The following is a 14229-nucleotide window of genomic DNA, read 5'->3' as shown; positions in this document are numbered from 1 at the left end:
GTCAGAACAAGAAGGGGCTGGGTTTTATTTAGTAACGTGGGCAGTTAGAAGGGTTTGATATTATATACAAAAACATGGACAGAATAACAAGGGATGAAATTGTATCTAGAAATTTAGAGAGACGTCTGGCATGCCAGGAAACATGAACAGCGCTTAGGAGAAGCTGGAGGTATGTTTATAGGAACAGGCAGTCACTCAGGCTGACAGTGCATCAAGAAACATGGACAGTGAGAAGTTACTGATGACGTCCTAGAAGCAAGGACATAGTTAAGATGCGTCTATTGTGTGTCTAGAACACAGACCCCTTGGAAGGGAGGAGTGTTGGGCATCCACAGGCATGAGCCGGACTAGCAAGGCCTGGTGAGGTACATTGGCACATGGGCAGTTAGAAGAGAGTGATATGTCTAGAAACAGAGACAGAAATGGAGTATGAGGTGGCTCTAGAGGGCACAGTATAAGTTGTTTCCTTACCGACGTGTACAGGTGCGATACCAGCCATCTGTATCCTTAAAGCCTGCTCCCTCGTCTGGGGAAAGCCTTCGATGACCCAGCCCTGAGGACGAGAACCGCAAAAGCATCTTAACATACATACAATGTGGCATTGTATGCCAGCATCCTTACAACCAGCCAATCAGCACACAGAAGGTAGGCAGGACACGCACCAAACACCTTTCTGATAGGTCACAGTGGGTCATCTTCAGACACTCAACAGCACATGCAGGCCACTCACTACACAACGTGTTCCAATAACACTTAGAACCTTCCTTTCTCAAGCAGGATTCCGCGGGCAGACCCCATGACACCCTCATGTGCACAACACAACACCAAAGAGACATGGTTGGCAGAGTGCTGTCAAATCAATGGCACTCCCACTGCCCCACGCCAACATACAGCTTAGGATCATTCAGATAAAATTATCTTTAAACTCTTTACCTCATCCGACAGTGGTATGAGGCCACAGGTGTGTTATACCCTACTTACTTGTATAACATGTACTCTAGCCCTGCTGCCTCCAGCTGCTCAGCCAGAGTGTGAGTTGCCATTGGAATATTGGTGTGCCTGTGATGCGTGGAATACCGGGGTGTCTGAGTGGGATGAATGTTGGCAGTTAGAGATGGGCTGAGCAGCTGGGCAGGCTGCTCCTGGTGGGGCTGGTACCACACTAGGCTGTCTGGAGTCAAGACTGATTAAACCTGAACTGAAGAGACCTAAAGAACCACACTAGGCTGTCTGGAGTCAAGACCGATTAAACCTGAACTTAAGAAGACCTAAATATACATCCTGGCTCCTGGTGTCTATCTTCATAGAACACAACAAGGTGGTTTAGGGCCAGAGCTGGTGATAACATCCAGCTGCCACCACTGACCTCTCAGCGCCTACTGGCTCGGACACTGATCCCCACACCCACACATAATCCCATTTTCATTTATCCAGTGTGGCACGCCTTGGCAAGAATAATGGCGGCAGTGCTTTTCTTTTGTTATTTGCTGGCCAAAAAACGATTGTTTTTATATTTGTTTACTTTTAAAGCAATCTCGGCACCCATGGTTTAGCTTAAGATGTTTAAAGCTGAAGCCAGGATGCCGCCATTGTAAAAAAACGTAAATAAACAGAAAAATAAAGGCATGCAGCAACACTCGGCCAGCAAATAACAAAAGAAAAGCGTGGCCACCATTATTGTTGCCAAGCCGAGCCGGATAAATAAAAAAATAAGCATTAAGGGAGAGCGTTTCCAGCCTGACAGAGGTATTTAAGAAAGTAATGCTCGGAGGCTGTAATTAAAGCCTACTGAGTTGCAACACATGTAACAGGGGGTGTCCTCATGGGAGGCTACAAGAAGAGAAAAGGCGGTACTAAGGAGGGACTACTAAACCTATTGGCCAATGAAAAGCCACCATTTACAAAGGACAGGAGCCATTTAAAAAGATGGGCGGAAAGTGGGCGGTGCTTCATCTCCTTATCCTGAATACAGCATGCCTCGAATAGACAGCACAAGCGCTGCCTAGGCGAGACCGAAAAAACGACCTAATTTGTAAGAGAGAGTTGGGTTAACATGCAAATTAATCACACTGTTGTGCAGACTAACATTTCAACCCGCCCTCTCTCAAAAACCAGGGACAGAAGTTCCTTTGTTTAGAGTGCCTACTGTGCTGCCTAGCCTCATTCAAGCAGCACAATAGGTTTTCATAAGGTGTGGCTCAGGGCCACAGAGCCTTTAAGGGAAGGCCAGGCCCAACAGCAGCCTGACCCTGTGTGCTCCAGCAGGACACTACATGAATAAATGAATGAATATATATATTTGGATGGAAGCAATTGGCGAAGGGCAGAGGCTGTTGTCACTGGGAAATGAAGAGCTATTCTACACGTTCTTTGCTACCCCTTTTATCCAACACTTAAAACTGAATTCTGATGAGCAGCGTACAAGGGTGTACTTGAGGGTAAGATACTCTGAGAATCCACAAATGCTGAGAACAGACACAAGTCTATGCCTGGCTCAGATCTCACTGCCAGGGCGCCTACAGGGCTCAGGCCAGTTGCCTCCAAGTACACATGGAATAGGTGTGGCGCCGCGGCCATGGCGACTGACGCTGGAATCTGGGGATCATAGTTCGATCCCGGCGCCAGCAGCAGATTAGCCCAGCACCATGTGACTCTGGGCAATAGCTTGCTTAATCTTCCCGACGGCCCCCAGCGCCTGGAGACCCTTACGGGTGATGGTTTGCGCTTTACAAATGCGGTTTATTATTGCCAGCCAGCTGTCTCCTTATTCACATTTGCCGCCAGCTGCCTCTATGCACACATTGACGGCCAGCTGCCCCCATGCACACATTGACGGCCAGCTGACTTCATGCACACATTGACGGCCAGTTGTCTCCATGTGCACATTGATGGCTAGCTGCCTACATGCACACATTGGCGGCAAGCTAACTTCATGCACACATTGACAGCCAGCTGCCACACACAGACGACTAGCTGCCTTCATGCACATATTGTGTGTAATATCAATGGGGTAACCCTGTGTCCCTCAGAACCTGGATATCTATAGAAAAGCTACAATGGTTCTGTCGGGAAAGAACAATGTCTTCACAAATAACAGATAAATCGTAAGGTGTCAAGCATATTCAATACAGTTGAAACACAAAAACACAGGCAAGTATGTGTTAGCAAAAAACGATTTTACTTTTTGTTAAATAAAGCATTCTTATTATACATTTATAAGGCTGTCGATATTCAATGTGAAATCGTGGTGACATGTAATAAAGTGAAAAGAAGTGCTCAGGGACTGTTGTGCAGTGAGGTTTATAAATACAAGGTGAAAATAGATACTGTACAAGTTAACGAAAGGAAATAAGCTAAAAAGTGGTCAGAACTACAAAAAAACACGATGTCTCCAGTAAATAGCACAATTGCTTATTGGTTTGGGACCAAAATACTTGATAAAGCTGAGCCATACACTATCGTCGACGTTTCGACCCTGACAAAAAGCATTATTAGACAAATGTCATGGCGGGTCTTCTTCAGGACTAAGGAGAAGTAGGATCATCTCCATCATGGAGGTGAATTCCCTTAGGATTGCTTTGCTGAGTGAGGGCTTCCAGTTATTCGTTGGTTTCAGGAAGACTCTATGATAATGAATCAAAGCAGTTCACAAGATCGTGTGACTCTAGGCTGGTAGTGACACGAATGGCCGTTGAGGTAAAATCAGCCGATGGGAGAAACAAACAAGTTACTTACCTTTGGTAACGCTTTTTCTGGTGGATACAGTATCTGCCTGTGGATTCCTCACCATGTGAATATCCCCTGCGCCAGCAGCATTCAGAAATTTTTGTAGCTCTCCACGCTGATGAGGACGACATCACAGAACCATGGCTTCGCTCGCGACTCCGCTGAAGTCACTGGAGCCATAAGAGAGCCTCGTCGGCGTGATGACGTCAATTCCGCCCTTTTTTTCCGTGCCTTGAAGGCACACGGAGGAACCAATACAGATATATACAGTATACACAGTGTTCAAATCAACACACAAAGTGTGGAATCAATGCAGTAAAGCAAAAATAATTAAACCCTTCCATTAAAAGCAACAGTAATAAAATAACATTATTGTAGGTATACAAGGGTGGACAACGGGGAGGTGGGTGGGTCAGTGAGGAATCCGCAGGCAGATACTGTATCCACAAGAAAAAGTGTTACTGAAGGTAAGTAACTTGTTCTTCTGATGGATACATCTGCCAATGGATTCCCCACCTTGTGAATAGAGTCCGACAGCAGTCCCCAATCCCGGAGGAGGGTGTCCACCTTTCTATACCAAAAAGTCCTGAAGGACGGAACGCGCAAATTGTCCATACCTCCTCACTTTGGAAAAGTGCACTTCGCGAAAGTGTGGAGGGAGGCCCACGTTGCCGCTCTAAAAAATGTCCTTAACAGGAGCACCTCTAGATAAGGCAGATGTAGAAGACTTTACCCTGGTAGAATGAGCTCTAAAACCCTCTGGAGGATCCTTACCGGCCAAAGAGTAACAAATCTTGATACGCAAGACAATCCATCTGGAAAGTGTGTGCTTGTGCACCGCTCAGCCTTTCCTGCAGCCAGCAAAGCCCACAAAGAGCTGGTCATCCAAACTCACTGCCCTCTTAGGGTCCAAACTGTGAAGCCGCTCCTCCTCCTTGGAAGGGTAATGGGGAGGATAGAAGGAAGGAAGGGTAATGGACTTCCCCAGAGGGAAGGGAGTTACCACCTTAGGCAGAAAAGCAGCCCTGGTCCTGAGAACCATTCTATCAGCATGAATAGTCAAGAATGGGGGTTTTGAACTCAAAGCTTGAAGCTCATTTACCCTGCTTGCCGAGGTAATGGCAACAAGAAATACAGTTTTTAAAGACAATAGTCTCAAAGGACACTTGAAAGGGCTCAAAGGGAGAACCCATCAAGAAGGTTAAGACAAGATTTAAGTCCCATTGAGGCACAATAAATGGATATTTGTTGGTAAGCCCTTAATGAATCGTAACACAATTGGCGATTTAAACAAAGATGGCTGGTCCGGCAAGCAAAGAAATGCTGACAAAGCAGATAAATAGCCCTTCACAGTAGCTACAGCAAAACCCTTCTGGGCTAGAGAAAGAGCAAATTGAGGGATGTTGGATGAACGAGCCCTCAAAGGATCAATAGACTTCTCCCCACACCAATGAACAAATTTGGGCCACTTATAGGAATAAATAGACTTGGTGGAGAGACGTCTGGCGGACAAAATAACGTCCACCATGTCAAAAGGAAGAGAAAATAATTCAGGTTGCCCCGTTGAATCTCCAGGCTTGAAGGTGTAAGCTCTGGGTGTAGAACCTGCCCCTGCGATTGTGAGAGGAGTACTTATCTAGTACTAACGAAACACGTGTCGGCTGTTTGCATTATGATGATTTGAAGAATAAAAAGAAAAGCAGATTCTCAGATTCTGAAGGATTTTGACTGATTTTTTCTGTCCTGTTTTATTTACTGACATTTAATATATTGCTGGATGGTGACTACTAGATAGCCTAGTTCTATTATTGCTATCTAGGATGGTGCACACTTTACCCAGTTCTTTTTTCTTGATATTTACATGTTGAGTTTTCCTCTCAACATATTGGTCACCCCTGGTAGTGAGTGACTTGGGTTGTTGTTGCACTCCGCTAGTTTTATTATACTAGTCCAATATTTATTGTCCTCTATTTGCTCTCAACTCTACATGTGTTTGTGATTGTGCAGATATTCCGCTTAGAGGGACACTACCACCTTCTTTCTTGTGTTTTCCTGATTGCGAGAGGAGGTCTGCCCTGAGAGGGAGACGGAGCGGAGGGCACGAGGAGAGGTGGAGAAAATCTGTGTACCACACCCTTCCTTGGCCAATTCGGGGTGATCAATATGACTTGGGCCCGGTCTTGGCGAATCTTCCTCAGAACCCGAGGAATCAAGGGTATGGGAGGAAACGCGTAAAAGAGTTGTGAGTCCCAACTCAACTGAAACGCGTCCCCCAAAGCTCCCTGCATCGGATACTGGAGACTGCAGAATGACGGGCAGTAAGCATTCTCGTGAGTGGCAACCAGGTCTACCTGAGGAGTTCCCCGCGTCCGAAAGACGTAACAAACCTACTCCGGATGGAGCCTCCACTCGTGGTCAGCAGAGAACTACCGACTGAGACTGTCGGCACACACGTTCAGAACTCCGGCCACATGATTTGCCATCAGTTAAATCTGATGGTCCCAAACCCAGGACCAGAGACGCAGAGCCTCTCTGCAGAGACAATGTGACCCCACTCCTCCCTGCTTGTTGACATACCACATCGCTGTAGTGTTGTCCGCCAGGACTTGAACCGACTGACCGCGAAGGGAAGGGAGGAAGGCCTTGAGCGTCAAACGCATCGCCCGCAACTCTATAAGGTTGATGTGAAGCAACCTTTCCTCTGGAGACCAAAGACCCTTGATCTCCAGATCCCCCAGATGAGCACTTCAACCTAGAGTGGAGGCATCCGTGATCACTGTGGCCACCGATGGAGGTAGATGGAAGGGCTTTCCTTGAGACAGATTGCCCTCCACGCTCTACCAAGACAGATCTGCCGCATCTTCTCTGGAGATTCTCACAGACTCCCTGAGATCTCCGTTGTGTTGATACCACTGCTTGCAGAGGCACCACTGGAGCGCCCTCATGTGCCAGCGTACATGGTCGACCAACAGAATGAAGGAAGCAAACAGACCGAGCAGGCGAAGGACCTTCAGGACTGGAAAGACTGCTCTGTTGTAAAACAAGGGAATCATTTCCTGAATGTTGAGAATCCTTTGAGGAGGAGGGACTGCTCGACACACAGTAGTGTCCAGTACTGCCCCTATGAACAGGTTGCGCTAAGAGGGCATCAGGTGAGACTTGGGCACATTTATCGAAAAACCCAACTTGTACAACAGCTGAGTTGTAACCTGCAGATGGTGAAGCACCTTCTCTGGCGACTCTGCTTTGATCAGCCAGTCGTCTAGATAGGGGAAAACCGGAATCCCCGATCTCCTGAGATGGGCTGCCACCACTGCCATTACCTCGGAGAAGATTTGAGGTGCAGTAGTAAGTCCAAATGGGAGGACCGCAAACTGATAATGTTGCGACCCTACCGTAAAACAGAGATACTTCCTGTGCGACTTCAGGATCGGGATATGAAAATACGTGCCCTGCAAGTCAATCGACACCCTCCAATCTTCCTGTTGCAACACTTGAAGAACCTGCGCAAGGGTGAGCATCTTGAACTTCTCTTGCTTCAGAAAAAGGTTCAAGATCCTGAGATCCAGGATTGGACATAACCTGCCATCCTTCTTGGAAATCAGGAAATAACGGGAGTAGCATCCCTGACCCCTTTCCCGCTCTGGAACCACCTCTATCGTACCTTTTTTCAGTAAAGTTAACACTTCCTCCTGCAGGAAAAGAAGGTGGTCCTCCGAGCAAGCCCCTTGGCAAGGAGGGTAATTTGGAGGGAATTTCCGAAAGGGAAGAGCATGCTCGTTCTCTACAAGATTGAGAACCCAAAGGTCTGTGGTGACCGATTCCCAATCTTGAAGAAAATGAGTAAGCCGACCCCCCACAGGACCAACATGATCCAGAATGGTGGATCTAGGGCTGCTTTTACTGCTGCAAGAAGGGGGGAGGTAGAGGAAGAGGAGGAGGAGGGCTGACTGCCTCGTGGGCGACCTCTGTTCTTGCCCCTGTAGGACTTGTATAAGGTGTTTTGCTGCTGCTGCTGCTGTGGCTGCCTGTAGGTTTGAAAGGACGATCTCCCAAAACCCCTGTACTTCCTGTAAAGGGATCCTCTAGGCTGAGCCTGAAGGCCCAAAGACTTGGCAGTAGCTTTACTATCCTTAAATCTTTCCAAGGCCGCATCCGCTTTCTTTCCAAACAGCCCTGAACCATCAAAAGGGAGATCCAACAGTGTTGCCTGCACATCTGAGGAGAACTCTGATGATTTAAGCCAGGCACCACTTCTTGTAGCAACAGCAGATCCCATGATCCTGGCAACAGAGTCTGCAGTGTCCAGACCACTTGGTATCACCTGACGAGCAGCCGCTTGCGTGTCTGACAAAACCTCATTAAAATTTTGTCTGTCCTCCAATTTAGGGGCAAGTTGTTTAGCAGAGTCCATTAGGGCATGGATGTAACGTCCCAAAAGACAGGTGGCGTTTGTGGACTTCAATGCCATGCTTCCGAGGAGAACACCTTTTTCGCAGACTGGTCAAGTTTTTTCGACTCCCTATCGCTAGGAACCTGAGGAAAAGTCCCAGCAGCCCTTTTGGAACAGGCAGCTTGAACCACCAGACTCTCAGGAGAAGGATGGGAAGTTAAAAAGTCCGGATCTCCTAGAGCCGCCCTGTATCTCCTGGCAACAGACTTGGAAACTGCCGGAGCTGAAAAGGGCTTACTCCACACTTCCATAACAGGCTCAGTGATGGCATCATTGAATGGTAGCAAAGGCTCCACCACAGTAGAAAGGTGAATGAAGAACTTCCGTCAATATATTTGACTTAAATTCAGCCGTGGGGAGGTGTAAAGGTTCTGCTGCCTTCCTTATCACTGTGTGGTAAGGAACCACATCCTTTGAAGGAGCATCAGATGGAGGTGAAAACTCCCATTCTGGAGACATATCTAGGCCACTTGGCTCAGACACAGGCATTACCAGAATCGGGCCAGTCAGCGCTGACAGTGAAGCCATTGGAGTAGACAACTCATCTGGCACTGGAACTTCTCCCTCCGGAGCCGTAGAATGTACCGAAGTCGGGTATGGAACCGGCGTCCGGGAACGAGCTGGTGATGCCACAGGCGAAGCCGATCCTATCGGTGAACCCTGATTCGATGGAGAAGGTGAAACAAAGTCTTTACGACGTCCAGGAGCTGGCGAGGTCGACTTCGGCGCCGCATCTCTATCTGAATGGTGTGTTGAAGAATGCCTCTTCGTCTTCTTATGCTTCTTAGATCTAGAAGCATGCCCCAATGTCGACTTCTCGGCCGACCTCAACCTGGAACGAGATCTCAACCTTCTTCTTCTACCTCTCTTCTCCTTACTCATCTTCGTCATGAAGAGTTTAGCTTCTCTTTCCTTTAATGCCTTCGGGTTAATTTTTCTACAGCAGGCACATCCCTTGACGTCGTGACGTCGTGATCCGACGACAGGCACCAGACACAATCTTCATGTGGATCTGTAATGGACATATGTCCTCTGCACTCCCTGCAATGCTTGGACCCGTACTTCCTCAACGACATTCTCGAAAAGGAAACAAGAAGAAGACCAAAAACACAAAGTAGCAAGTGAAACTACGGAGACTCCTAGAAAAACCATTAGCGTTGACGGTGCGGAAAAAAGGGAACTGACGTCATCACGCCGACGAGGCTCTCTTATGGCTCCAGTGACGTCAGCGGAGTCGCAAGCGGAGCCATGGTTCAGTGATGTCATCCTCGTCGGCGTGGAGAGCTACATACATTTCTGAATGCTGCACCCGCAGGTGATATTCACAAGGTGAGGAATCCACTGGCAGATGTATCCATCAGAGCGAACAAATTAAGTCCCCCAGTGAAGTGCCAGTCCTCAACGGCCATTCAAGCGCATATTGATAGCTAGATACCTTAATGCACACATTAACAGACAGCTGCTGACGACCAGCTGCCTCCATGCGCACATGGATGGCCAGCTGCCTCCATGCGCACATGGATGGCCAGCTGCCTCCCTGAAACACAGTGACAGCCAGCTGCCTCCATGCACACATGGACGGCCAGCTGCCTCCATGAAACACAGTGACAGCCAGCTGCCTCCATGAAACACAGTGACAGCCAGCTGTCTCCATGTACACACTGACAGACGGCTGTCTCCATGTACATATTGCTGGTCATCTGCCTTCTTGCACACATTGACGACCACGTACAGACTGACTGCCAGCTGCCTCTATGTACACATCGACAACCAGCTGCCTCCATGAAACACAGTGACAGCCAGCTGCCTCCAAGCACACACGGGCGGCCAGCTGCCTCCATGTACACATCGACAACCAGCTGCCTCCATGAACACATTGACAGCCAGCTGCCTCCATGCACACATGGACGGCCAGCTGCCTCCATGAAACACAGTGACAGCCAGCTGCCTCCATGAAACACAGTGACAGCCAGCTGCCTCCAAGCACACACGGGCGGCCAGCTGCCTCCATGTACACATCGACAACCAGCTGCCTCCATGAACACATTGACAGCCAGCTGCCTCCATGCACACATGGACGGCCAGCTGCCTCCATGAAACACAGTGACAGCCAGCTGCCTCCATGAAACACAGTGACAGCCAGCTGCCTCCAAGCACACACGGGCGGCCAGCTGCCTCCATGTACACATTGAGAGAAAGCTTCCTCCATGCACACACTGATGGCCAGCTAAATACATGTACGCTTTGCCGGACAGTTGCCCCAATGTACACAGACAGCCAGTGGTCTCCATGTACACACTGCTGTGCAGCAGCCACCATGCACACATTGTCAGACATTGTGGAGCGAGGCAGCCGAGATGCACACTTTGCCTGCCGGCTGCCTCCTTGTACACATATATGGCCAGCTGCTTCTATGACTACATTGACAGCCAGCAGCCTCCTTGCACACAACGATGGCCAGCTGCCTCTGTGCACACATTGATGGCCAGCTGCCTCTATGAATACATTAATGGCAAGTTGCCTCCATGCACACATTGGCGGCCAGCTGCCTCCATGCACACATTGATGGCCAGCTGCCTCCATGCACACATTGATGGCCAGCTGCCTCTATGAATACATTAATGGCAAGCTGCCTCCATGCACACATTGATGGCCAGCTGCCTCCATGCACACATTAATGGCCAGCTGCCTCCATGACCACATTGATGGCCAGCTGCCTCCATGACCACGTTGATGGCCAGCTGCCTCCATGCACACATTGATGGCCAGCTGCCTCTATGAATACATTGATGGCCAGCTGCCTCTATGAATGGCCAGCTGCCTCCATGACCACATTGATGGCCAGCTGCCTCCATGCACACATTGATGGCCAGCTGCCTCCATGCACACATTGATGGCCAGCTGCCTCCATGACCACATTGATGGCCAGCTGCCTCCATGCACACATTGATGGCCAGCTGCCCCCATGCACACTTTGATGGCCAGCTGCCTCTATGAATACATTGATGGCCAGCTGCCTCCATGACCACATTGATGGCCAGCTGCCGCCATGCACACATTGATGGCCAGCTGAATCCATGCACACATTGATGGCCAGCTGCCCCCATGCACACATTGATGGCCAGCTGCCTCTATGAATTCATTGATGGCCAGCTGCCTCCATGACCACATTGATGGCCAGCTGCCTCTATGAATACATTGATGGCCAGCTGCCTCTATGAATACATTGATGGCCAGCTGCCTCCATGACCACATTGATGGCCAGCTGCCTCCATGCACACATTGATGGCCAGCTGCCTCCATGCACACATTGATGGCCAGCTGCCTCTATGAATACATTGATGGCCAGCTGCCTCCATGACCACATTGATGGCCAGCTGCCGCCATGCACACATTGATGGCCATCTGCCTCCATGACCACATTGATGGCCAGCTGCCTCCATGCACACATTGATGGCCAGCTGCCTCCATGCACACATTGATGGCCAGCTGCCTCCATGACCACATTGATGGCCAGCTGCCTCCATGCACACATTGATGGCCAGCTGCCTCCATGCACACATTGATGGCCAGCTGTCTCCATGCACACATTGATGGCCAGCTGTCTCCATGCACACATTGATGGCCAGCTGCCTCCATGCACACATTGATGGCCAGCTGCCTCCATGACCACATTGATGGCCAGCTGCCTCCATGCACACATTGATGGCCAGCTGCCTCCATGCACACATTGATGGCCAGCTATCTCCATGCACACATTGATGGCCAGCTGCCTCCATGCACACATTGGTGGCCAGCTGCCTCCATGCACACATTGCTGTTCAGCTGTCTCCATGCACATATTAACTGACAGCTGCGGGTCTCAAGTCGCTGGGGGCCCTCGGGGAGATTAAGAGAGCTATTGCCCAGAGTCACATGGTGCTGAGCTGCCGCAGGTGCCAGGGATCGAACCGTGAGCCCAGTGCTTCGGAGTCAGACGCTCTGGTCACTGCGCCAAACCTCTACCTCACAGGCACAAATACAATGATGTGGGCAAACTCAGTGCAGATACAATCAAGCGAGCATACTCAATGAAGTGAGCATACTCAATGCAGATACAATGAAGCAAGCATACTCAGTGCAGATACACTGAACTGAGCATAATCAGTGCAGATACAGTGAAGTGAGCATATTCAGTGCAGATACAATGAAGCGAGCATACTCAGTGCAGATACAATGAAGCAAGCATACTCAGTGCAGATACACTGAACTGAGCATAATCAGTGCAGATACAATGAAGTGAGCATACTCAGTGCAGATACAATGAAGCGAGCATATTCAGTGCAGATACAATGAAGCGAGCATACTCAGTGCAGATACAATGAAGCAAGCATACTCAGTGCAGATACACTGAACTGAGCATAATCAGTGCAGATACAATGAAGTGAGCATACTCAGTGCAGATACAATGAAGTGAGCATACTCAGTGCAGATACAATGAAGCGAGCATACTCAGTGCAGATACAATGAAGCAAGCATACTCAGTGCAGATACACTGAACTGAGCATAATCAGTGCAGATACAATGAAGTGAGCATACTCAGTGCAGATACAATGAAGCGAGCATATTCAGTGCAGATACAATGAAGCGAGCATACTCAGTGCAGATACAATGAAGCAAGCATACTCAGTGCAGATACACTGAACTGAGCATAATCAGTGCAGATACAGTGAAGTGAGCATACTCAGTGCAGATACAATGAAGCAAGCATACTCAGTGCAGATACAATGACGCTAGCATACTCAGTGCAGATACAATGCAGTTAACATTCTCAGTGCAGATACAATGAAGGGACCGTACTCAATGCAGATATATATTAAAGGGAACTTACTCAGTGCAACTACAATGAAGCAAGCATTCACAGTGAAGATACATTGAAGTGAGCATACTCAGTGCAGAAACACTGAACCGAGCATACTCAGTGCAGATACAATGAGGCTAGCATACTCAGTGCAGATACAATGAAGCAAGCATTCACAGTGCAGATACATTGAAGTGAGCATACTCAGTGCAGAAACACTGAACCGAGCATACTCAGTACATATACACTGAAGCGAGCATACTCAGTACAGATATAATGAAGCAAGCATACTCAGTGCAGATACAATGAGGCTAGCATACTCAGTGCAGATACAATGAAGCAAGCATTCACAGTGCAGATACATTGAAGTGAGCATACTCAGTGCAGATACATGGAAGTGAGCAAACTCAGTGCAGATACAATGAAGCGAGCATACTCAGTACAGATATAATGAAGCAAGCATACTCAGTGCAGATACATTGAAGTGAGCATACTCAGTGCAGATACAATGAAGCAAGCATTCACAGTGAAGATACATTGAAGTGAGCATACTCAGTGCAGAAACACTGAACCGAGCATACTCAGTACATATACACTGAAGCGAGCATACTCAGTACAGATATAATGAAGCAAGCATACTCAGTGCAGATACAATGAGGCTAGCATACTCAGTGCAGATACAATGAAGCAAGCATTCACAGTGCAGATACATTGAAGTGAGCATACTCAGTGCAGATACATGGAAGTGAGCAAACTCAGTGCAGATACAATGAAGCGAGCATACTCAGTACAGATATAATGAAGCAAGCATACTCAGTGCAGATACATTGAAGTGAGCATACTCAGTGCAGATACAATGAAGCAAGCATTCACAGTGCAGATACATTGAAGTGAGCATACTCAGTGCAAATACATGGAAGTGAGCAAACTCAGTGCAGATACAATGAAGTTTGCATTCTCAGTGCAGATACAAGGAAGAGACAATACTCAGTGCAGATACAATGAAGCGAGCATACTCAATGCAGATATATATTAAAGGGAACTTACTCAGTGCAACTACAATGAAGCAAGCATTCACAGTGAAGATACATTGAAGTGAGCATACTCAGTGCAGAAACACTGAACCGAGCATACTCAGTACATATACACTGAAGCGAGCATACTCAGTACAGATATAATGAAGCAAGCATACTCAGTGCAGATACATTGA

At 48.3% G+C, this 14229-nt stretch overlaps 1 protein-coding gene across 1 annotated transcript in view; it reads right to left on the bottom strand.

Moving 5' to 3' along the window:
- AK8 (adenylate kinase 8) overlaps nt 1-14229 on the bottom strand; it is an 841444-nt gene that overhangs the window by 435746 nt on the left and 391469 nt on the right. The window contains exon 6 of the mRNA XM_086924758.1: nt 472-553. Within this exon, the coding sequence (XP_086780884.1) occupies nt 472-553 (82 nt within the window). The remainder of the gene's footprint in view (nt 1-471; nt 554-14229) is intronic.

This window comes from Lissotriton vulgaris, chromosome 5 (assembly GCF_964263255.1).
Source record: "Lissotriton vulgaris chromosome 5, aLisVul1.2, whole genome shotgun sequence".
Classification (NCBI taxonomy): Eukaryota; Metazoa; Chordata; class Amphibia; order Caudata; family Salamandridae; genus Lissotriton; species Lissotriton vulgaris.
This window is presented reverse-complemented; position numbering and strand designations above follow the sequence as displayed.